This window comes from Lissotriton vulgaris, chromosome 4_1 (assembly GCF_964263255.1).
Source record: "Lissotriton vulgaris chromosome 4_1, aLisVul1.2, whole genome shotgun sequence".
NCBI lineage: Eukaryota > Metazoa > Chordata > Amphibia > Caudata > Salamandridae > Lissotriton > Lissotriton vulgaris.
The window spans coordinates 11,856,510-11,882,730 of NC_141691.1; the positions used below are offsets into that span (position 1 = coordinate 11,856,510).

A 26,221-nucleotide genomic window follows, 5' to 3' on the forward strand; every position below is an offset into this window, starting at 1 on the left:
ATTTATTCAACAACACATAATCATCAATCCAGATTTCAAGAATGGGTTCTGATCTTTCATCCTTTTCCGTATGCCCAATGCATTCCGGGCCGATGGGCCCTTCCTCAGGGGCCTTGTATCTATAAAATATATGTCAGGCAATTTAAATCATTTCCTCAACAAAATATAAATATGCATTGTTGTAACACATCATAAGATGCAATAATTGGATTAATGCTGATATATAAAAAGGTGTACATTATTCAATTGGACCTTTCCCTGTGACAGCATGCTTGACAAACTTGAAATAAAGATCAGTGCTCAAACAAAATAAAATAAACAACTTAAATGCCAACTCAAAGCACCTCAGAGAAACCCTGGTGCTCCTCCACCATACTTGCAACTAATATAAACTGATTACTTACGGAGAAAGCAATGTTCTTCGCATCTCTATACTATTTCAAAAGACCAAATTGCGCCGGTATTCACATGTGACATATATTACTGTTTCAAACCAAAGCCAAAGCCGACACCTACCTTCCCAAAAACGTTGGTGCGGAAGGAACGCAGTATCAAGCAGACAACTATTGAAAGGTAACACTCTGCAAACAAATACAACTCTAGTTAAAATCCACCTCACAGGTTAAAACGAGCCAACATTTGGAACCACCCGATGTTCTCTTACCTTAATCTCACTGAAACCTATTCATTAGTACTCTTACACGGGCTCTCACTTCGCCATTCCACGTTTTAACTCCTCGTCTCAACCGGTAGTGTTTAAAACCACACTTCTCCCGGAAGTGTAACCCACAAGGAACTACAAAAACGAAGGACGGACTATCCCCGCAATATCAGCCGCCATCTTTAAATCTCTTTTCTACTCATAAAGACTACTACTGTGAACCTAAACCAGTGCGGATGCCAACTCAAAAATCCCTTGCATATTCTCTAAACAACACTCAGGTAGTTTAAAACCAAAACTCGCTCAGGAAAGCTGCTCCCATGAAGCGCTACACTACTCAAAATAAAATGAAAGTGCTAAAAATTAAAAAATCCATTAAAACAAGTGAAATGAAAAAACAAACTAAAGAAATACTGTCACTTACACACTTATTTCAAAACTTGGCACAACGTATTTGTCACAATACAACTGGGGTCAGATTGAAAAACTTCCCAATTATCTTTATAAAAAACATGAATAATCAATTTTTTCATTCATCCCTTTTAGATCCTGGGTCTCTAATCATTTAATCCAATATATTTTCCTTTGGAGAAGGGATCTGGTGAGATCCCTTTCCGAAAATCTTGCTACTTTTTCCAGAACAGAAAATTGCAGTTGGGCAATGCTGTGTCGTGCCTGTGACCAGTGTACAGCTAAGCTGCTGTTTTTATTCTCCTTGGCTCCACAGCAACAAGGATACCTACCGCAACGCGGTTAGACAATACAAGACTGCCCTGAAATCAGCTAAATCGTTACACTACGACAACAGAATACGAACCTCGACCAACTCAGCCAAAGAATCCTACCAGATTGTCAAGGAATTATTAAACACCCCAACAGCACCTCCCCCTCATTCCCCCGCCACAGACAGAAGCAAGGATCTAGCCAAATACTTTGACTCTAAAATTCTACGGATACTTGACTCCCTTCCGACCATCAGCTCCCCTATACTCACCACAGCGGACGAAAATAAGGGGCCACAGCTGAAATTTTTCAGAGCAGTTTCCCTCCCCGAGGTGACGGCCACGCTTGCTAAAATGAAAAGTGGCTCCCCCCTGGACCCAGCCCCGGTAAGATTCCTGAAAAAGGTGTCCGCCACCATAGCCCCCATCATCAGGGATCTGATCAACTCCTCCCTAGTTAGTGGAACGGTCCCCCCTAACTGGAAGAACGCAGTCGTTAAGGCTCTGCTCAAAAAGCCCCAACTAAATCCGGACGACATGTCCAACTACAGACCGATCTCTCTGCTCCCCTGCATCAGTAAGCTGGCGGAAAAATTAGTCAATGCTCAGATATCCCAATTTCTCGAAACCCACAGCATCCTGCGCCAATCCCAAACTGGGTTTCGACCTGGCCACGGCACGGACACTGCACTCCTCGCCGTCATCGAGGAGGCAAGGTGCATCCTAGACTCAGGGGGCTCAGTGGCAGTGATCCTCCTGGATCTTAGCGCCGCTTTCGATACGGTGGATCACCGTGTCCTATTACATCGCCTGGCCAAGGCAGGAATTGAGGGCTCGGCGCGAGCATGGATCGAATCTTTCCTATCCCATCGATCCTTCCAGGTGTGGGACGGCAACTCCCGGTCTGACCCTCTTCCACTGAAGAACGGAGTTCCCCAGGGGTCGTCGCTCAGCCCAACTCTCTTTAATGTTTACATGGCGCCCCTGGAAGACGTAGTAGCCCCCTACGGTATAAAAATAGTTAACTACGCCGACGACACCCAACTTGTCGTATCCCTGTCCCATCTGAATAACCATCCGGACAGTTTGCTCCACTGTCTCCAGGACATCCATACCTGGATGTGTGACTCGGCCTTGAAACTAAATGGCGCAAAGACAGAGATTATGCTCCTAGGTAATAAACGGATAACCCTTCCGCCTTCTTCCTGGCCCGACTCCTTCGGTGAAATCCCATCCCCTAAAAATGAAATTAAGACTCTAGGAGTCTGGTTAGAACCGGATCTCACTATGAAAACGCAGGCAACCAAGACAGCAGGCACCTGCTTCGGTCTACTACGGTCCGTTCGCAAAATCCTGCCTCTTCTTCCCCTCCCATCCAGGAAACTACTGGTCCAGGGCCTTGTCTTGGCACGGATCGATTATAGCAATGCCATCTATCTGGGGGCCCCTGAGTACTCTCTGTCCAAACTCCAACGTACTCAGAATGCGGCGGCCAGGCTCATCATGAACCTTTCCTCCAGAGTGTCGGCTAAGCCCGCCCTCAAAGCCCTACACTGGCTCCCTGTTCGCCAGAGAGTAGAGTTCAAGGCCCTATGTACCACTCACAAGCTTATGAATGGAGCCGGCCCTGACGCACTCAGACATATGGTTACCCCATATAAGGCCTCAAGATCCCTCCGCTCCGACGCCGAACACCTTGCAACGGTGCCCAAATTCAGGAAGGCTCGTTCTGGCGGACGCCGCTTCTCGGTAAAAGCCTCCACAGCCTGGAACCTACTCCCCCTCAGCCTACGTCTGGAACCCTCCCACATAGTGTTCCGTAGGAAACTCAAAACATTCTTGTTTCCTAATTAATTCTTTCCCTCCCCCCTCTTCGGACAGTGACAGGTTCAATAGCGCGGGGATGCCCACGGGTCACCAGGCGCTTTAGAAATCGCGAAATAATAAAAATAAATAAAAATTCTGATTCCTAATAGTACTCTTATGTTCAGAAATGCAAAGTTTTAACTTGTGCTCAGTTTTGCCTACGTTTAGCTTCCCACAGGGACATTTAATGTAATAAATTAAATTAGAGGAGTTACAATCAGAGTTGTGAAACAATCTAATAGACTTTACTGTTAGTGGATGATGGAACGTAGTACCACTGATTACATTATTACAGTGTACACAATTTGTGCATTTTTTCATTCCTGTGTAATCTTGCTTCTTTTTCCTGGGTGGAGCCATCAACATTTCTTTTAAATTCCTTTGACCGCGTAAAAGTGAACAAAGGTTTTTGTCTATAGATCTCCTGAAAATCTGTCTCCTGTTGTAGCATTTCCCATCAATGGTTTATGATAGACTTGATCTTTTGGGAACTTGTGGACAATTTTGAAACAAAAACTTTTCTCTCTGCGTTAGCCTCAAATTTTTGTTTCAACAAATCTCTTTGGTCAAATTTTAATATACACTCTTCTGCAATTTCCTAAATCTCTTAGGGTTATCCCCTTAGTTTCTAGATATTTCAGTTTCTGAACTTAAAGATGATTCTCAAATTTACGTGGTTCTGAGCATATCCTTTTTGTTGGATTTAGGATTGCTAAGCCACCTAGGGTAGCCTGGCCTAGGGTAAGACAGTCAGACTCCAGAAACACAAGTGCAAAGTTTGCACACCACCCAGCAGTAACTTAATGCAATTCCACTCAAAAATGACACTACACCAAACTTTGTGGAAAAATACGAGCTGCTTTATAAAAATAATACTTTGTGGGTTTGATGACTTTTTATGAGACTTCAATACATCACATATTTTCACATGTCATTATTACTTATCTTTCTTTAGTCAAAAACGTTAACAATCACTTTGGGTTGAGCTTCTAAGGTTCTGATAGATTTTTCTTCACAAACACAAGCACTAGCTCGAGTTTCTGTAATTAACAAGCACTTTTCATTGGTCTGTGTTACATACAATCAAAAAGGTTTAAACATTTTACTGTTTCGTGGGTTATATCAGAAGATCTCCTTCCAAGGACTAGCTCTCAAAACTCTCATACAGTGCTGGGAATGCGAAGAAGTCAGCCTGTATACTCTCAATCCTTCTCTGCCCTGCCTCTGTAAACCAGGGTTGATGCCTTGACTGAATGGGTCAGTCCCCCACAGGCCCAAATCTGTATCTTGAATACAAGAGGAGATCTAGTCAGTGTGGACTCCAGGTACTCCTAAAGGGACCCACTAAGAAACTGGACAGGGCAAGGTCTTTTAGGCAGGTTTTATCTAGTCCTCAGATCTCTGATAACCCAGTTCGTTTCTTTCGTGGACTGTCCCCTGTTGCTGGATGGGGTCCCGGTGATTTTCCCCCGACCCCCCCCCCCCTCACCTCCTCCCTCAGATTTGGCAGTAGGAAGGCATCGGAGGACACCCTGATGGACTTCCCTCCAGACCCCCCTGCTTTTCCAGCTTACTTGCGAGAAGCGCGAGCGTTAACACCCTCTTCCTGCCACCGGGGCCTCCGATCACTTACAGCCTCCCGGGGATTAGGAAGCAGGCAGGACGTTTACCCGCCCTCCGCCGCAGCTTTACCTCCGCTATGGCTTCGCTAAGTCAGGGGGTGGAACAAGGCCTCTCTTCGCCCGGCAGGAAGCCTTGACCTCAGCGTGGAGCGCGAAGAGTGATGACCGGCGCCGCACTCACTTGAACCGCGCCTCTGAGGAGAAGCTACCTTTCGGCCTCTCTCCACGGAGCATGCGCGGAAGTAGGTCCGCTTCAGCGCTGCACCGCCCACCGCCGGGAAGGAACTCCTCACTAGCTTCCTGGCCTGCGCACTCGGCGGGACGCTTCTCCGGCACCCTCTCCTCACCAGTAGGACGCAATGGATTATCGGGACGCTCCGAATCGGCTGGGGCCACAATTCCTTCAGCGAGGGCAACCGCTTCTGGGCCCAGCAACGGGGTAAGTTCTCTTAGCAAAACGGACGTCGTGGGTGAGCAAGGGAGGGGAATATTTCAGCCTCCTTTCCTCCTTCTGCACCACCAGGCCAAGTCCACAGAAATGCGCTTACTGCTGTTGTTTTCCTTGGTGCTCTAACCTGGCAATTTACCACAGGGGAAATTCCCTCAGCTGGGCCAGATCGACTGAAAGGAAGGCAGATTCTCAGCTCGGCCAGCAGACCAATAAGGGCTATCAACCCTGACAGGATCTCCCTTCTCTTAACCACAGTAGTCTGCGCTCCAACCAGACCTTAGGGTTCCTTTACTACCAGGCACCAACCAAAATGGCTGCCCAGCATTCTGCCTTATATAGGCTGACCCTGCAAGGTCCAGAAGGGACCAGAAGGTTCTGGAATGCCCTATTCTATCCTATGGGTCAGGTCTCAGGTATAACAGTTGTGACAGTTGAAAACCACCATTTTGTATATCTGGGTGAATTCTTGTCAGGAAAAGGCACCTAGGCCTGAGGTAAAGGTCTATGGGGGCAAAAGAGCATCTATCTTCCAGATCAACACCATAAAAAATCTAGTGGACACAAAAAGTTATAAAGGGTACGAGGGGCAAAAAGGGGACAAAATAAATAATGAATAGGAGGGGCTACGCAAAAGGCCAGACAGGTCTAACACTTTTATTTCGCAGAAATTGAGAGTATGGTAAATTTTTCTTGAGGTTTTGAGGGTGAAAGCTCTGATACGATAGTGCATTATTAACATCCGGCGCCTTCCTGAAGACTGCTGTGTGAATTTCCAGTCCCTCCAATGTGATTGCTACATCCAAAACATGATATATTTTCAGTGCTGATGGTATGGTTGAACTGAATTTGATCATTATAGCTAATAAGTTGCTCAATTTTATGTTCTAGTGTTTGACCACAAGATAAAAATGTCATTGATGTACCTGCAGTAAAGCAATAAATGATCTTTCCATTCACTGTCATTCAGGATGAAGTCTGCCTCATATTTGGCCATGAAGGTTTTGGCGTAGGCGGGTGCCCCCGCAAAACCCATAGAGGTACCAGCCTGTTGTAAATAGAATTTATTTTCCCAGTCGAAATAGCTGTGGTAAAGACAAAAATGTAAAATTTCAAGTAAGAAGACTTTGTCCGCTCTGACATTAGCAAGGCCCATTCTACAGCTTCCGTTCCAGCTGTGTGCGGAATAGACGTATACAAAGATTTGACATCTATTGTACACAAGATGGTTTCTCTTTCCAGTTTCACGGAGTCCAATTTCGATAAAAAGTACTTAGTGTCCTTAACATATGAAGTCCTTTGTTGGACAAAAGGTTGAAGAAAAAAATCGATGTACTGTCCTAAAGGCTCAAAGATGGTCCCACATGCCCTTACTATCGGCCTCATAGGAGGATTGTGGAGACATGAATTTAGATTTTGGTCAAAATTCCCAAAATTCTGGTTCAATTGCTTCTGGTTTGCTCGGAAGAACATTGGTGAGAAAATGTCTCAATCTCAATCCTTGCATGAACTTAAATAAAGCTACCTCACATTCCAAAAGGTTTGTATGATAAGTTGGGACAAAGCCCAACCCTTTGTTTAGTAGTCTTTTCTGAGGGGAAGTGAGTTCTTTTGAGGAAATATTCAGGACAATGGGTTGTTTCTGACTCCTTGTATGCCTTTTCGACAGCTTCTCCTTGTCTTCCCTGTCCTTGTAGATTTTGCTTGATCTCTTCGATTTCATTTGAAATATCGCTGATGGTTTTAGATAATTCTTCGACCAATAACAAGATCAGGTCTAGCGAAGATTTATTCAAGATGGAATACCCCCGCTCCATAAACTCTTTATTCAGATGAAATCTAAAAAACATAGGTTTTATTGCTAGCCTTAGTCCTCGTGGAATCCGTTTGGCCCTGTGGTACTGCACAAGCGTTGATGCATGCAGCCTCTGGTTGAGTTCCCTTCTAACCAGAAATTCCAATTGTTTCAACTGTTGGGTTACTGTGTTCCCTTGCACATCCGATGCTTTCACATCTTGGATTAAAGAATATATTTCTGAAGCTTGTTCCGAAGTATATAGTACCTTTAGATCCTGGGGCACAGTGTGTGCAGCGAGGCTTTGCGCTGTCCTGCGTCGGCTCCGAGAGGCTGTGTGGTGAGTCTTGCGTCGTCTGCCATTGGTTTCCGAGAGCTGCCAGCTGTGCGACGAGGCTTCGCTAAGTTTTGCGTTGATTCATGTTGGATTTGGCAGAAGCTCATGTGCAGAACCTGTTTCTGAGGCCCAGAACTTGGAGAGGGCACCTCAGGCATGGGTAGGACTCACAGAAGGCAGAGTCCAGCAGCACCAGCAGAACTGAAGGAAGCCTTTTGTGTCCTTGAGACTTCAGAAAAATGGAGGCAAGACAGCAAGGCCTTGGATATCGCTTTGTAGGGAAGGCGGAGTCAAGTTGTCCTTCCAGCAGTGTCGGAGCGCAGCAGGCAGCTGGACAACAAGCAGGAAAGCACTCCTTCCAGAAGGACAGTCCAGTTGAGTCCTTTGTGAAGCACCACAGTTTATTTATTTATTTATTTAGTGTATTTGTAGAGCGCGAACCTGTCACCCAAAGGGCATCCTGGCGCTTTGATCAGGAACCATAACCATAACAGCTCAAGCCTTTTATGGAAATAGGTGGGTTTTTAACGCTTTCCTAAAAAATAAGTAGTCCTTGTGGCTTCTCAGAGCGAGTGGCAGGGAGTTCCAAAGTTTGGCCGCTGCGACACTAAAGGAACGGCCACCCATCCTCACTCTGTGAAACCTCGGGACTACAAGAAGATGCGCCGAGGAAGAGCGGAGGGGTCGCGATGCAGAGTACCAAGCAAACATCTTTTGCAGAGGGATGGGGCCTAGTTGGTGAACCGCTTTAAACACCAGGCACGCAGCTTTGTATTGAACCCGCATATGAACCGGGAGCCAGTGTAGGTCTCTTAAGGCAAGGGTGGAGGAACTAGACCTAGGGCGGGAAAGAGCCAGCTTGGCGGCCATGTTTTGCACCCGCTGTAGCTTACCGGTCAGATTTTTTGGGGCCTCCAAAAGAAGCCCATTACAGTAGTCGAGGCGACTTAATATGGTCCCACGAACTACTTCCGGCCTTGCCTGAGCGGGGAGAAAGGGCAAAACCTTGCGCAGCAGCATCATACACGTAGAGGTGGTTTTGTTGACGTGTATGTCAAGCTGTAGGTTAGGGCCAAAAATCACCCCCAGATTACGGGCTGATTCCGCTGCCAATACTGGCTCAAGAAAGGTACTAGGCCAAAAGTTGTCTGGGAGTGCCCGCGGAATCCTGTCGATAGAACAGTGGAGTACCTCCGTCTTGGAGCTATTGAATTGTAAAGAATTAGCTCGTAACCAGTCTGCTGTGGCTGCCATGCAGCGGTGAAAGGTATCCAGCGAGACCGCGTTACTCCCTTCCAATGAAAAGACCAGCTGGGTATCATCGGCATAATTAAATGCCGAGATACCAAAAGATTTGATTAGCTGGACTAAGGGGCGAAGGTACAAATTAAAAAGTATAGGGCTGGTGGCCGAGCCCTGTGGAACCCCCTGTCCTGCACTTCTTGGTTCAGAGGTGAATGGTGGAAGTGAAACCAACTGTTGCCTGCCGTCAAGATAAGATGTCAGCCAGTCTCTTGCCCCCTCAGTGACCCCGCACTCCTCACGTCTCCTGACAAGGGTCCGGTGGCAGACCGTGTCGAACGCGGCCGACATGTCGAGCAGCACTAAAAAGGCTGCCCGACCACTGTCGACACGCGAACGAAGATTGTCCAACACGGTCACCAGCGCGGACTCCGTCCCGTGACCGGGGCGGAAGCCAAACTGGTCCTCATCGAACCAGCCGATGTTTTCCAGGAAACCAGAGAGTGAACGAGTCACCCATTTTTCCAGAATCTTGATAGGAAAAGGGAGCAAGGATATGGGCCTGTAGTTGGAAAGACAGGCAGGATCCAAAGTAGGCTTTTTAAGCAGAGGTGACACTACTGCTAATTTCCAACATTCTGGCACCGATGACGACTCCAAAGATTGGAGACAGATCGAGAACAATGGCAGGAAAAGGTCTGCATGGAAGACCTTCCAGAATTTGGGGGGCAGTGGGTCAAGCCGGGACCCCGAGGACACCGTTTGTGCCACCTTACAAAATTCCTCGAAGGAGGGGGAAGGAAAGGACCTTAGTTGGGGTCGACTGGGGGGGGTAACCGGAGCCCCCAAACCGAGGTCAGGGGCCTTGGTCTGGGGTCGACTGGATGGACTGGCCGGAGCTCCCAGACAGAGGTCATCACCACCCATCTGGGGTCGACTGGGCAGACCCACCGGAGCTCCCACATCCGGGGCAACCAAGGTGTCAACATGGCCGGTCGGCTGGGGTCGACTGGATGAGCTACCCGGAGCTCCCAAACTCGAGCCAAAGGCGACAGTCCGGGGTCGACTGGGCAGATCAACCGGAGTTCCCAGCTCCGACACACTTGGAGGAGAGACAGGCGACCGGGGTCGACTGGAAGGCGCGGTCGGAGCTCCCAAACCAGTGCTGAAGGCAGTTGGCTGGGGTCGACTGAACGAGCCAACCGGAGCTCCCGAGCCGGGGGTGGTGGGTGAGGGATGCGTTAAGCCCTCTAAGATCTTAGCAGTCTTCTCCTCGAAGGCGAAAGCAAGGGAATCGCAAAGTGCCTGCGACGCACGCACCGTGTTAGCCGCACAGGCCGGGTGGGACAGGTCCCTGACAATTTTAAACAGGGCTTGGGATTTATTAGACGCCTGAGTCAAGGAGGCTTCTAAGAAGGTCGCTTTGGCCCTCTTAATCTGGGCCTTATATTCACGCAAGGCGAGCCTGTACGAGTGTTTTGCCGGGGCGGAGTACTGCTTCCTCCACTCTCTCTCAGCACGTTTACAGCTCAGCTTCAGTTGTCGTAGTTCTTCCGTGTACCAGGGAAAAGCCCTGTTCACTCTCCCTCTAGATTTACGGAGGGGTACAACCTTGTCAAGCGTGTCAGTAATCGACCGGCAGAACAAGGAGTAGCTTTCCTCCACCGAGTTGCTCAAGCGAAAGTTAGCGGGTACTAGGGAAGGCCTAGGGGAAGAGCTGAGCAGTCGGGACCAGGATCTGCCCCATTTCGCAAGTCCTACCCCGGCGCCAACAGAGGGATAGTCCCCTAAGCATAGGGAAAACGCCACAAGCGAATGATCGGTCCAGCACTGGGCTAAGATGTCATTAATCACTGCTGAGTCACCGTCAGCGAAGATCAAGTCCAGAACGTGACCGCCCCTGTGTGTCGCCGAGCGGACCAGTTGCTGCAGTTGGATATCAGCGAGAGCCTGGCAGAGAGATGTGAATGCTCCGTCTACAGGGCCCCCCTGCCATAGGTTAAAGTCGCTCAGGACTAGCAACTTGGAGTGGGTGTTGGATAGATCATACACTAGGTCGAGGAACTCTGGTAGAGAGGAAGCCGATCCAGGTGGCCGGTAACACAGCACACCAGAAATCAATGCTTTCTCCGAGTCCTTGATGGAAAACCCCATCAGCTCAAAACCGGTACCTCACTGATTTTAAGCTGGACAAGGCCCAGCCCTTCACGATGAATAATGCCAATCCCTCCACCCCGGTTCTTAGGTCGAGGGGTGTGGATGATTTTAAACCCTGGGGGGCAAGCCAAACCCAGTTCAACTGAACAGTCCTCCTGAGTCCATGTTTCGGTTAGGAACAGCAAGTCCAACCCAGAGGAGTCGATCAGAAATGCAATCTCAGTGTGGTGCTTACAAAGCGACCGAACATTGAGCAGCCCGCAGGACAAGGGTTGAGATGGAGAGGGTGCGGAGGCTCCCTGTACCACGGGAGCCTGAGACGGTCTTATTTCCTACAGATCCGTACGAGAGTATATCAGGCGGGAGGAGAGCGGATGGCCAGAGGTAGCGGCCCTATGCGCGTCCGATGCGCGAACGGGCGCAAACGGGCTTACCTCTGGCGCACCTCCGGCGCGCCTACGTCGCGCCCTCTGCGCGTGACCGCTGCGCGCCTGGTCTGCCATCTTTATAGGATATTCAACCGAGCGGAAGTCCGCCTCCAGCGTCCCTTGCCTTCAGCAAGATGGCGCCCAGAGTGCTCCTCGCCTTCGCCCCAACCCAAGATGGCGGTCGGACCCGGTAAACTAGCTGTGTCCCGTCAAATGCGGGTGAAAATACAATTACAATGCGGGTAAGCCTGATCTCAATTCCCCGGCCTACAAGTCCGGCCCTAAGCGGTGAGAGCTGACAGCGCGAACAGTATAGCCTCTGTAGCGCGATGCAACGCGGCGCAAAATTAAATTTAAGAGTAATAACACAGTTTAAAAAGCCACACACAGTTTAAAAAGCCACAGCAGTATAGCGCGCTGGTGCAAGATCCAACCTGTGCTGCAGTCTGGCAGCTCTTTTAAGCTTACCAAAAATGCGGAAGTCCGCCCCCAGCATCCCTCGCCTTCAGCAAGATGGTGACCAGAGTGCTCCTCGCCTTCGCCCCAACCCAAGATGGCGGTCGGACCCGCTAAACTAGCTGTGTCCCGTCAAATGCGGGTGAAAATACAATTACAATGCGGGTAAGCCTGATCTCAATTCCCCGGCCTACAAGTCCGGCCCTAAGCGGTGAGAGCTGACAGCGCGAACAGTATCGCCTCTGTAGCGCGATGCAACGCGGCGCAAAATTAAATTTAAGAGTAATAACACAGTTTAAAAAGCCACACACTGTTTAAAAAGCCACAGCAGTATAGCGCGCTGGTGCAAGATCCAGTTCTTCTGACAGATTCGGTGTAGGTTCAGAAGTGTCAGATTTGGGAGGGTCAGAGCCCCAGATCGTATACCCAAAAGTGCCTTTGATGTGGGGCAAACTTCAAAGAGTTGTTTTGACCTTCACAAACCCCCTTTCAAGCCAGTCCTGTCTTCCAGGTTATCTATGGTGATCACCAGCCAGTTGGGTGGGGTCGGGTCATTACACCTTGATGTCCCTGTGGAGACCCCCTTTCCTCCGATTTATTCAGAGGAGTGTTCAGCCACACCTGGCCTTCATAGGTTTGTGGCTGTCAGGGTGGAATGCACAAATGGGAACTGTCACCCAGTCCCGAAGGGTATTGGAGACAGGATGTAGGTCACATAGGGCAAAGTTAAGAGCAGTTAAATGCCCACTGTCTGAAAGTGGAATTTCTGCACTAGTATTGTTAAATCTAACCATACCAGCTAAGTGCATTTATCACTACTATTCCACCCATACCAAACATGATAAAGCTACTCCCCTGGGATCAGCTATTACCACTTAGAAGCACATAAGGGACTTCCAAATGCTAGTCTATGAGGGGGGTAGCCCTCACTGAAGTGAAAAACAAAATATGCTGTTTTTTTACTACCATTACATGTAAAGCAGACATGCACATGTCCTTCCCTTTGCTTACATAGCACACTGCCCTCTGGGTTGCCAAGGGCTGTCTTTAGGGGTGACGTATGTGGAATAAAGGGGGGGTGGTGGTTGTTTCAGGTCTTGTCAAGTAGTTTTGCCTGCCATGTCACAGTGTCCATGAACTGCACGTGCAGGCCCTTCCATGGCAATCCTGCAACATAGTTAGGGGGCTACTCACTTCGGCAACATAATCAGTGCTGTGAGTCCACTAGTAGCATTTCCTTTACTGGCCCTTGCACCTGTCGTGCACATTACTAGGGACTTATAAGCAAACTGAATATGTCAATTGGGTACGATCCAACTTTATCATGTTTTAGGGGAGAGCACAAGCACTTTAGCACTGGTCAGCAGTCGTTAACTATGCAAGGTCCTAAAACCATCAAAAATTAGTTTAGAAAAATGGAGGGAGGCAGGAAGAAAGTTGAGGGAAGACCACACTTAGGGCCAGATGTAGGTAAAAGCAGTTTTGAGAGTCCTTATTCGCGATTGTTAGGGAATCGCTATTAAGGATTCGTAAAATGCCATGTAGGTAGAAATTACAATATTTTTAGCGATTCCTTAATTGCAAATCGCAAAATGCGATTCGCAATCCAGGAATACCTTCCTAATCATTCTTATGAGCCTAGAGGCCCATAATAATGAATGGGAATTGCGCACACAATTTGCGAGTACCCAATTGATACTCGCAAATTGTGTGCGCAATTTCAATGGTGCAAGGGTTGCAGAGGAACACCCTGTTACACCCCTGAAATGTGCATTTGTGCACATGTGGTGCACATACATGCCCTAGGGTCATGAATGTGTGCCACATGGCACTTTTAAAAAATCAAAAAAGTGTTTTTTTAAAGGAAATCGCAAATTACTACCAACTTGAAGTTGGTGGTCATTTATGATTCCTTAAGGCAATATCGCAATTTGCGATGCCTACTAGCATAGCATTTAGAGAATCGCAAATTGAGATTCTCTAAATGCTTGCGCAAAATAAGGAATCACAATGATAGTGATTCCTTATCTTGCAAGTCGGCATTTGCCTTTCTACTTTGGACAAAGCTGAATTGCGATTGCAAACTCCGAAATTCGCAGAATTTCAGCATTTGCAATCACAGTTTGTCTTCCTACATCTTGCCCTAAGGCTGTCAGGTTTAACAATCCCCTTTGGCAGCTCCGTCATCGAAACATTCCCTGTTGTATGGTGCGTTCTCCATGCTCAGGAGAACCAGATAAGCAAAGTTTGAAGTCATGCATTTTATCTCACCCTGTATGCGTGAGGAGAGCCTGGAAGTATTGAACATGTTTTCAGAAAAATAATTGGTACAAATCAGACAAACAGCACGTTAAGCTTGCACTATTGGCCAGCCAATCAGAACAAGGGAGGTCTGGCTTGTGCCAAATAGGTTCCTTTGTTCAGAACTAGACCATATATAGTTTTATACTTTCTTTGTGTGCTTGGATTTGATATCTTTTATAAGAACCAGGCACCATAAATGGTAATTTTGTGATATGTGCTCATATTTTATGGGGAATGTCCAGAATAAATTCATATGAAAGCCTACGCATGTAACTCCAGATATCCACAGCACCATTACCTTCCAGGGTCCATGTTTCTCCATTTGAAATGACAACAAATATTTATTAAATGAAAAATTGAAAATATCTCCTCATTTTTACTCATATCTTGAATTTGAAAGTAATTTATAAAGTGTGAAACTCATGCCAGAGGGTGTCTTGGCGCTATAAGAAGAGGGGGTAGGTGCAAATCTGTTAGAAAAAAAAGCTTTCTTACAGGGAATCGGGTGCCTCTTAGTCTAGCTGCAATGACAGTGGCACAGGATACAGATCCTGTGTCAACAAAAATATAGTTTATATGGGTTCACATAGACACTAAAGAGTTACATGTGTTTGAAGAAACATAAGCCATGTTTTTTAAGTTCCTCCTTATGGGTGCACAAACACCCCGGCAGTGAGAGGGATGAAATAAATGAGGCAGGAGATGTGTGCTCAAGAGGTAGAGAGGCGTCCTACTCCTAAAAAGGAATCTCGGTCTATAGAGGGAGGGCAGTGACTCTGTTTGTGCCATTGTATCGGAGTTCACGGGCGGGCAGCATGAAAGCGAAACACACCATTCCTGTAGAGAGGTATGGACTTCTCAGTCCTAACTCCAGACAGTTCAAGTGGCATGAGGAAATGTGATGCAAGAAATCAGGGAATACTAGCATCAGTGACTGAGTAGGTGTTAAAGGAGAGCGGGTTAGACTGCAGACACCAACACCAGCAAATTACAAAGCCTCCTTCAAAAGGCTTCATCGCGCTTCATAGTGAATGAACCGCTTGTCAGCAGAAGAACCTTTAAGCATGTCGCTTGCTGTATGTCTCAGCTCTTCCAAAGAGTTCCCCACGGGATCTCATAAGACCTGCTCTCTCGTCTGTAACTTCGCTTCAGCTTCAGATTCTTGAAGAACCTTTGACCTGCTACAACCTTCTTCTCCAACCATGGAGCAAGCAATCGCTTTTGTGATGTTCGAGGATTGAATCATAACATTGCTGCTGTTACTGTTGGAGATGGTCAGATTTCCGGGCAGATTTGGTGAACAATTGATGGTTATTTTTCTTGCATGGGTGATTTTGAAAGTTTTATAGAGTGCGAACAAGATCCTTGCGGATATCAGAGCGCTTTACAATCAGTGATGAAAATTATACAACAAAATAGAAACAGGTCGATCAAGTATACATAACATATTGTGCAAAGTAAAACCAAAAGGTGCAAAACAGGAAAACAGCTGTGGTGCCTGGATGTCTGGTTGGACCGTGTCATGAAAGGACTACTGGCGGAGGTGTTTTGGCGGGTGGAGCTATTAGGAGGAATTCAATTTTGAGTGCGTTTAGTTTGAGATGGTTTTCAGCTAGCCATGACTGGGTGTTCAAAAGCGTTGTGTTAAGCAATTTGATGCCTTCTGGTGTGTGTATCTTAAGGTATATTTGTGTATAATCTGCGTACATGTGAAATCGTACGTTGGATGCTTGCAACAGAACAGTAAGTGGTTCCATAAATTAATTAAACAGTGTCGGGGATAGTGCGGACCCTTGTGGGACTCCAAAAGGTACTGGCACGGATTTGGACAGGGAATTGTTGACCTTGAATTTTTGAATCCGGTTTTGAAGAAAGGAGGTAAACCAGTTAAGCACTGACCCTGATAGGCCCATTTTTTGATTCAGCAGATCTAACAGGTTCTCGTGTTTGACCGTATCAAAGGCTGAGGAGAGGTCTAATAGGATGAGTAGGCATGATCCATTCTGATCAAGTATTTGTAAAGCATCGTCAATTATGTGTATCATAGCTGATTCCGTGCTGTGCCCTGCTCTGAAGCCTGATTGGTGTTTGTCAAGAAGGTTGTAGTGGTCAATTTGTTTTGTCAATTGGTGGAGTACACATTTTTCCAAAAGTTTGGCCAGGTTAGGGCTATTGGAAATAGGGCGATAGTAGTTTAGGTCCGTGGGGTCAGCTGTGGGTTTCTTTAGGATGGGTGAAACCTGCCCTATTTTGAGGGTGTCCAAGATGCAACCTTGATGGAGTGAGCTGTTGATGATTTTGGTCCAGAGCGGCAGAATCAATGGGGTTAGGTCTTTAACATCGTTAACGGGACGAGGATGGGTGGTGTGATTGGCCGGCTTCAGGGTGCTGAGAATCTTGCCTATTGCTTCTTCAGTATAGGTATCAAAGGAAGACCAAGCTGCGTTGTTTTTTAGTTCAAGTTTTGAGGTGGTTTGTTGTGACGACGTTGGAAGAGTAGGGGGTGTATTGATGTGAGCACTTGAATGTAAGATTAGGTCATTGAGGAGATCTTTCTTGATGTTATCAGTCTTTAGATTAAAGAAGCTTGAGAATTCTTCACAAGTGGGTTGTGTACGAGCGATGTCTGGTAGTTGTTGAGGTTCATCCTTAGATTGGGTTTTGATTAATTCAAAAAGTTTTCGGGGACCGTTTCTCGCATGGTCTAGTTGGTGGCTGAAAAAGTTTGCTTTGGTGCGCTTGATCTTTCTATAGTAAGCATTTCTCTTTTTTCTTAGAGTTTTGAGGTGTTTGGCGGATGGGACTGATCTCCAATTGCGTTCGGAAGTTCTAAGAGATCGTTCAACAGATCGTTGTACCAAGGTTTAGAGTCTTTTGAGGAAACTCTCTTTAGTTGAAGGGGAGCAGCCTCATTAATAACCGAGGTCATAGAGTTGAGGTAATGGTTGGTGAAGTCATGTACCTTGGAGAGACCAGCCAGAGGCTGGAGTAGCTTGTGGCTGTAGGCGGGTAAAGTGTTGGGGTTGAGTTTTTTTAAGTCTCTTTTCCATATCTCGGCTTTTGAGACATAAAGTTCCTTTTAAAAGGTTTCCAGGTAGTAGTATTAATCCTCAGTGAGTGTTTGTTGGAATCCTTTCAAAAACTTGCGTATCAAATTTACGTGGCAGTTTTCAGTAGATTTGGTGACTGAGAAGAGAGATCTTGTATCATTGCGGCAGTGTGGAACAGGTTCAGATGCTGTTCCGTTGAGGCAGGGCATGACTAGTAGAGAGAGCAGCATTGTAGAGCATTGTAGAGTCTGTGTGAGTCGGAAGAACTTAGGGATTTAGGAAATCCATGTAGGTCCTCGTGAAGGTCATAAAGATGGACAGGAAGTAAGGTGTATATAACTTTCTGTGCTCTCATCTTGATATAGCTTCCTTCTAGTTACCTCGAGAATTCAAACGTTGCCCTTAGGTAGAGTGCAATGGGAAATCCTCAAAGCCCACTGTTCAGATCAGACAAAGACCTTGCCAGATTCCCTAGTCCTCCATTTAAAGCAGTCCTGGACAGAAATGAATCCATGATGGATTCCTTTACCCACACAGACAACACCACCGCCTGCTTAACACTCACCCATCTTCATACATGTCTAGTACATGCGGCCTTTCCATGCATGCCCCATGTGCATGGAGGAAATAGATCCATGTACATAAAGGTAGCAAAGGTTACCAGTAGGCGAGGCTTCTCTCCTCTGAAGGTAACAGGAGAAAAATGCCTGTCCCCTCCCCCCCCACTAGAATTAATGCTGTCCCCACAGACAATCTCTCTCTGAGAAGTGAGAGGATGGTTATGCCCCTCTGGTTCTGGGAACTGTGGGGCCTCAGTGTATCTATAACCCCATCCCTGCTGCCGGTGGCCATTTGCTGTCGCGAGCACTACCTCGCTGGTGCTGCGGACTTATTAAAACCGCCGCACTGCTGAGAAATAACGGCCGCGATTAAGGTGTTAATACATACCCTTTGTGAATTAGAGCACAAACCAACCTTCAGAGCCATCTAGTGACTTGCTGGAAGAGGAAAATGCAGGGGCAAAGGTGCATACCGATGAGTTATAAGGACATTTCAGTCAAAGAACAACAAACCTTACAATGTCAAAGGTCATATTCCATGGCCCATTCCTACATAAATAAAAGACATTCCTAATGCATAATGTTGTATTGGATAAAGTAAAACTCTTCTGATCTCTTGGTATTGTCTTTGACCGGTAGGGTTTTGGCAGATAGGTGAACACTCAGGTACTTCAAGTTGAAAGGCCGCTACCAACGCTACTACGAAAATAGTAACGTTTCAGTGTTTGGTTCCACTATTGAGGTCACAAACCATTGGTAAATTTCATTAAGAATCGCATTCAGACGGGCACGCCCCCTCCTAATTATGATTCAGTTTGAGTTGCAGAAACCAAAATCGAGTTGGAAAGACTTTCAACTCACAAAACGGGTTTTGTACATTACTTAACACATTTTTGAAAATCTCATGGCTTGCAACAGGAATAACATCAGCCCTTAATTTGTGAACTTGCATGATATTGTAACTATTAATGAAAAATATTCATCATTGCTTCTGCACTTTTATTAATAAACTAAACAAATCTGCAGAAAGCTTTCAATTTTAGATTTATCCCCAATAATGAACAGTGCAGTCTTTGGGATTGTGCGACAGTGTTCAGACTGTATTATATCTAGGGCTTCCGGTTTTCCGTTTAAACAGATTTTTACATATAAATACAGACGGAAAACAAGTTTTCCTTTGTCTGTATTTATATGTAAAAACAGGAAAATACTACTGCCATGCTTCCTGCAGAGTTGCCTCGCCAAGCACTCTTCCTGATTATTATTATTATTAAAAATTTGTATAGAGCGCGTAGTCCCCGGAGGTATCCCAGCGCTAAGAACCCTACCTCTACAGGTCAGTGGGTGAGGAAAGGAAGGGGGGGGAAAGGAAGGGAAGGGGGGAACTGGAGTTCGGGGTTCCGGACGAGCAAGTTCTTTTAGGGAAAAAGGTGGGTTTTCAACCGCTTCCTGAAGCGAAGATAATGTGGTTCGGTTCTCAGGTCGCGGGGGAGTGCATTCCAGAGGCGTGCAGTGTGAATTGAGAACCGTCTTCCGCCTGAACGTGCCTTCTTAAATCTGGGAGTGATGATGAGGTTCTCCTTGTCCGAACGGAGGGATCTAAAGGATTTATAGGGTTTGATAAATTTTCTGAGAATGGGGGGGGCCTTGGTTTTGTAGCAGTTTGTGGGCTAGGCACAGGGCCTTAAATTTGACCCGCTCCCTTATTGGGAGCCAGTGAAGGAGTTTTAATGCTGGTCTGGCCGAGGCTCTGGCAGGAGTATTAGTGAGGATCCGGGCGGCAACGTTCTGAATTCTCTGAAGCTTGTTCATCGTTGCTTCGGGGGCACCCAGGTAGATCACATTGCTATAATCAAGCCTAGAGAGTATCAGGCCTTGAATTAGCAGTTTTTGCGAGTTGGGGGGCAAGAGGGGCAGGATCTTCCTCAGTGATTTCAAGAGCCCGAAGCACGTCCCGGCCACTTTTTTAGCTTGCGTGGTGAACGAAATTTCTGTATCGAGCCACACGCCCAAACTTTTTACTTCTTGTTTTGGGTCAGGGAGGGGACCTAGACATCCTGGCCAGATGTTCGGGGAGAGAGTGAGTCCTTTCTGGTCAAGGAGGAGAACGTCGGTCTTAGCTCCGTTCAGTTTTAAGGCAGAACTGTTCATCCAGCTTTGGACCTGCGTAAGGCAGTTAAATAAATCTGCTGGTTGTTGGCTGGGATGGGATAATGACACTACTAATTGTGTGTCGTCAGCATAGCTGACGACGCTCACTCCGAACGGGGTGATAACCTCCTCCAATTCCAGGAGGGCTGTGCCTGCCTACAGTAACATGATACGTTTTTGTAGATGGCCCATTTATTTCCGGTGCTCCGCTTAGCCCCTGGTGTGAGCTCTGCACCAGCCTTTTACAGCTACAATCAAGCCACGAGACAACGTAACCTTCCTTCGCCGTCCTCGTGTTTATTTGCCTGGTGAAGTCAGAGGAATGAAACTATTTTGTTCGTCTGAGACCGGTACAGTGTCTGTGGACATTATTCCTCCATGTAAAGTTATTTTGAGAGGCACTGCCGCTTCTTCCACAATGAATTCTGGAAAATCCTTACTCTACAAATGTATAGTCTATTTTTCTGTAGCGCCTAGAGGTCCTTACTGCATACAATGATATTAATTAAGCTGTTTTCTCTGTCACAAGTGTTAGGGCCTAACTAGAATTCAATTCCCGAAGTAACATCTCAGTCTCCTCGCCCTCAGCACCCCTAACTCGGAAAGGCCTGAACTCTGCACTTGCTCGCTCAGTGCCATAAAGACAGCGTGTCCCAGAGGTGCCTGATAAAAACATGTGGTTACCTTAGCCAGCGGGGCACGTGCAACGCCTTAGGCCAAGACTCAACAAAGCAAGCTGTGTTTCACCTCTGCGCGTCTCCAAACTACTGCTCCAAGGCCCTCAAAAGTCCTTAAAGATGCGCTGACCCGGACGGAAGCATGCCACGTTCACATGTTCTTTACCCTACTTAAAACTCTTTCCGAAGTGACTGATGCTAACGAATAAACAGGGAATATTGTTTAAAGGCGATTGCGTGCAAGAGCTGCCCTCGTTATAATTATCGTTTTACTGTGCATGCCAGGTTGCTGGTTTTGCCAGCTCTTGTTTTGTTCTGTGGTAATTAGCTGCTGGGATCGTAAATAAAAGTAAGTGCCCTCACGAAGAGGGGAGGGGGGTGGGGCTGAAGTCAGTGGGGTATGCAGTTTTGAGGGTGGCAAAAACAGGAATCGAATGCCAGCACCCCCTGGTGTGCCAAAGCTTAGCTATCAGTGGAGTGTCGCCAAGTTTGTGGCCGGACTGTAGAGCAGTACACTGTATGTGTGGCTGCAAGAACAAACTGGCCACAAATTCAAAGCATTTCTACGCCACAGACAGGAGTGTATGCAGAGTTTGTGGCTCGACTGCATAGCCCATAACCATTGCGGGCTCTTCCTTTTTACTGGACAGTGTCCACTTCTGCTGCTAACCCCCCCTCTTTCTTCCTCTTCTTCTCTCTCTTTCTATTGCGTTCCTCCTCACTTGTAGAAAACTGTGATTGTTCTTTCCTCTCCTTTCCGTCATTTGTTTCTCTGTGAAATGGATCCAAAAAAGGAGAAACACGTGTGCTGCAAATGTCTTTGTCTGACATTTTTCTACACCAAAATGCAGCCTCAGGAGGAGAGAAAAAAGCTTTTAAGATGCGAGCAGTAAATACATAACTAAATAAAACAAGACAGAGTAGTCGCAAAGTGGCCGGTTTGGTTTTATTTACACCCAAACACATTAGCGCCAGCTTTCAGAGTTTGCCAGTGAAGCGAGCTTTTCAAGCAAATACACTCATTGATTTCTGAATAACGAGTGTAAAAACATTATGGTGTATTCCCTGTGAGTGTTTGCTTTTTTTGCAGTACACTGTTACTTTTAATTCAGGCAGCATATTACTCTAGTCTAGTGCATAATTTGAATTGAGTTGCTTCCAGGTGTTTATAGCGGGGCACAATTGGGTTGTAGCTGAAGGGAGCCAGTTTGTCTCAGTGGGGCAGTATGGTGTTCAGTGAGGGAGATGAAGTGGCACTCTGTGCTGATGTCAGAAACTGCAAGGCTCTGACACAAATGGCTTGTGAAAGCACTTTTAGGTATATTTGGGACATTCGGCAAATGGAAAAATTTTCAGATGAATGTAATGTGTTGGCCAATAACAACCAAGTGCATGTGTGCATTCTCAATTTAAATAAATGTAGAAAAATACTAGCAGCAGCGTCAACTTTTGCTTGTGGCAAAAATAAATGTGGATAAATACAGATAAAATGCCCAAAAAATAAATATGGATAAATACAGACGAAATGGCAAAAAAGTAAATACCATAAAACCGGCAGCCCTAATTATATCTACTTCTGACAGTCACGTGCCTTTAGAGAGACCTCAGATTTTGATTAATTCACACCTTTTGAGCATTAGTTTACGTAGATAATACTAGCTTGTTTCAACAATCCTCGTCCCTCTACCTCAAATTTACTATATTTTGTGGCCAAATGTAAGTCAAAATATTAGCTAATACGAAGACATGAAGCAGGCGAGGTAACTGCGTGAGTTAAGGGTCAGCACCTGCTGGGATGTCTGTATGCCCTGCAGGCCGGATCTTTTAAGGCTTGCAGAAACAACTTACTCTTTTATCTTTTTAAGGTTTGTAAATTGAGTTCTATTTAATAGAAAGATAAGGGTAACCTTAGTTCCTTAAAGCATGCTGGAAGGTTGACAGTGTGGTAACAATTTATTTGCAACAACATCAATCGTCACTTCCAATGAATTAATTTTTCCTGATCAAGAACATTTATAATTTGTCAGGCTGGTAATAAATTCAATGATTAACTGTGTATTGCTTATATCCCACAGATGCTGGACTAATGAACAACTACCAGGAGCAAATCCGTGAACACTGGGCTGGAATTTTAGAGCCACAGGAGGCCTTATTTTTAAAAACCAAAGGAAAACCTTTACTGGATGCAGAGAAGGAAGTGGCATTCAGAAGGTGGAGCAGATGCCACTGGAGGCAGAGAGGTCAGGCACAACACAAAATGGGGCCGTCCATGGAATATGAAAATGGTGTCAGCACTTCACCAGGCTCCAGCAATCAAAATATGAGCCCCACGGAGGGTAAAGAGTTTCCATGTACCGATTGTGGGAAGAACTTCAGCCATGCAAAATACCTTCACTCTCACCAACATATACACAGAGGAGACAAACCATATCGATGCGATGAATGTGGCAAGAGCTTCAGAGAATCACGCAAACTGATCACCCATCAGAGGGTGCACACAGGAGAGAGACCCTTCAAATGTGGTGATTGTGGGAAGGGTTTTAGCCAGGTTGCACATCTCAGCAGTCACAAGCGAATGCACACAGGAGAGAAACCATACACTTGCAACGAATGTGGAAACCATTTTGGACACTTATCGACTCTGATCTCCCATGTCCTAATACACACAGGAGAAAAACCCTACAAATGTAGTGTTTGTGAAAAGGGTTTCCGAAGGTTAACAGATAAGCGTAGACACGAGAGGACGCACACAGGAGAGAAACCATATAAATGTAGTGAATGTGGCAAGAGTTTCAATCAGTCAGGGAGCTTATACACACACCATCGAATACACAGTATTGAACGAATTACAATATGAGCAAAATAGGCACACTTTTGCTTCTGTTGTCGAACTCTGACAAGCTGACACAGGATCCTAGCTATCTAATAGAATATTCCTAAAATAACCGTTATATATGAAACCAACTCTTCAAAAACTAAGAATACGTCATTAAAAATAAGAAAAAAACATACCGTAAAGTAAGGTATTAGTGAGAAGAATGCATCCACCTCTTAGGTCTAGCCGTATCATCCAGATTTTATGACCTGGCTGCTAAGACTACGATAGCCAAACCCTGAGTGACTGAAGAACCGTCCAAAGAAGGCACAAGTACATATCTTAACAAACCTTTAGGAACCTTGTCAAATATTGTTCTAAGTTAAAACACCGTTGAGACTATGAGTAGATAAGGGCCTTCATGTGCTTTGATCACAGAGAACACAAAACCTCTGACTGTTTTACTTTGTACAAAAACTCCCAAAAAAATGTTTACACTTACAAATCAACTTACGGTTTACGGAAAACAACTACTAGGAAAACTGTATTGTAACACCTGGCCACATAATTTTCAGGAAAACAAACTGTGCTGCTTCATTTTCTAGGAGACAGAATAACTAGAACATGAGCAGATTGTTATATGTGATTCAGGACAAATTAAGAAAATGTGCTGGGTCCACATAGTCATCTCCCCTAAAACCGTAGCACTATTTCAGCTCTAGGCAAGTGGACACTTTATTGTGTTATCTTTAATATGTTGACCTGCATTTTGTGTCATAGTATAGACACTAAACAATCACTAAACATAGATAAGACCTATCTGTTTATTAAATCGGAAAAGTGTAATATTAGTTGCCAAATTTTAGTCCTATTTAGAAAACATCTAGGATCATTGAACAAATAAACCGATGAGTTCACCAGTGGGGCTATTATAATGGGGATGAAGAAGCAAGATGAGGCTTCTGAATGCATCTAAAAAATTAAATATATGAGCGGTAAGTGGAATCCAGCAGTGAAAAGCTACAGTAATCTCAATAAAGTATTTGCTGCTTGCACATACAGACTTGCCAGTATTACAAACCATTCTGGGTGAAAGTAGTGTGACAGAAGATATGCTGAAATGTTCAAGGTGAAGGAAATGTATTAGGAAGGATTGAAGGATTCAAATATAATAGCTTCATCTTGATTCAAAAAGAATTGCACCTTGTTGCAACCTAGGAAGCAGTACGTTTGTCCCAAAGAATTATTTAGGGTTCTAGGAAAAATGTACCCAGACAGACTGACAACTTGGTAAATATTATAACAATTCTCAGAACATGATATCTTAGAAATAGCAATTATTTAAGAACTACAAAACCAAAAAATAAAGCAATAGCATGGTACTAAGCGTGACATTGCCATCAAATGAAGAACTTTAGGGTTGAATTAAATTATTTTCTTATGTGTGCCAACATGGAGCCGAGGGAAATTTATAACAACATCAGGATGTGAATAAAGGAACGTGAAGAGCGTATATATCGAACAGCTGTATCCAGTTATGAATGCTGTCAGATGGCATGGTTTTAAAATGTAATCCTGGCAACTGAAGAAAAAGGGGGACAAAAGGCTGAAATAGGCAGCAACAGAAGAGGTATGCCAACTTTAAAATGAGTTACAAAGATTACACTGCATCCCACAGCTTTCAGCCTAAAGTTATAGAGTCCTTCTCAGTAGAGTGCAGAATGCCCAGGAACACTTGAAAATAAAAAAATACAACCCGTCCCCTTTCTAAAAGAAAGGACAGGATTGTCTTCGACAGAGGTTCCATCTCGCTGCTCCTATGTGGCAACCAGCCAATTGTCAACCTCTTCGGAGGCCCTGGCTTTTGTCGTAGCCTCACATGTTGGACAGGAGACTCTCACATAGGACCCACTCATCCAGAGTGGACTCCCCTTATGACTGCAGCAGGTTTTACACATGGTCAGCCTGGATACATGCAAGAACAACATGTTTAGGGAGGGGGTGCTTTTTAATGAACATTAATACAGACATCAGATAATGCTTTGAGCACAGTGAAGAAAAAAGCCTACATGAGAATGTGAAAAATGAATAAATCACACACTACTGTTCAGTATTGATGCTTTAATCCATGAGGGTATTGAGCATAGGAGAAAGTTCATTTTGTACAGGATATGATGACGTTTTTATAGATGAACTCAACTCATAGAGAACACACAATGAACTTTGGAATTGCATGAATCCTTCTCCCAAAAGTTCAGAGAATGAGACGTGAGCATGCATCTGTTCACCTTTGAATCTTTTTATGGACAAATAAAAGGAAAAAGCCCTGTATGGCCCACAAACCAGGTACAAGAGTGGATAACGTGTAGCTAAAATCTAACGGTTCTTGGTTACGTGGCGTAACATCTGCGAAAAACCGCAGGGATGTTTGTCACTATTACCCAAAATGTAAACACACCATGCTGATGAGGTCCTTCACTCGCAGAATAAAGAACATTAATGTATTTTGCACTTCTTTGTCAATCTTTGTGTTTGTCTCTAAAAGTACCGCTTATAATAAATGCTCTTAAGTCATTGGCAAGATGTCCAGCTTTGACAAAAAGCTACTAGTGCCTGGTTGCTAATTTAAGTGCTTACTATATCACCTGTAAATGAATGACTTGTTGGTCTTGTGAAGGGCTCATGAAGCTGAGATACCAACCTAAATCTGACCAAATCACCTAGAGCTTTGACACAATAACTAGCAATTTGTATTAGAGGGTCATTGATAGACAGGGCAAACTTTGGTGTATTACATTGATAACTTTTGATGTTATGCTCGTGTTTGACAAAAATGTAACTTGGCTTACACTGGACACCAATTTCTCATCTTCTTGAAAAACAGTTTTACCACTCCACCCTCCACAAAGTTGTTCACTTTTTGAAGTTTT

General features: G+C 45.4%; 1 protein-coding gene across 1 annotated transcript in view; it reads left to right on the forward strand.

Moving 5' to 3' along the window:
• The window catches only part of LOC147718211 (uncharacterized), a 133,567-nt gene extending 108,930 nt beyond the window's left edge, over positions 1 to 24,637 (forward strand). The window contains exon 3 of the mRNA XM_086918234.1: positions 22,552 to 24,637. Within this exon, the coding sequence (XP_086774360.1) occupies positions 22,552 to 23,333 (782 nt within the window). The 3' untranslated portion in view covers positions 23,334 to 24,637. The remainder of the gene's footprint in view (positions 1 to 22,551) is intronic.
• The last annotated feature ends 1,584 nt before the right edge of the window (positions 24,638 to 26,221 follow it).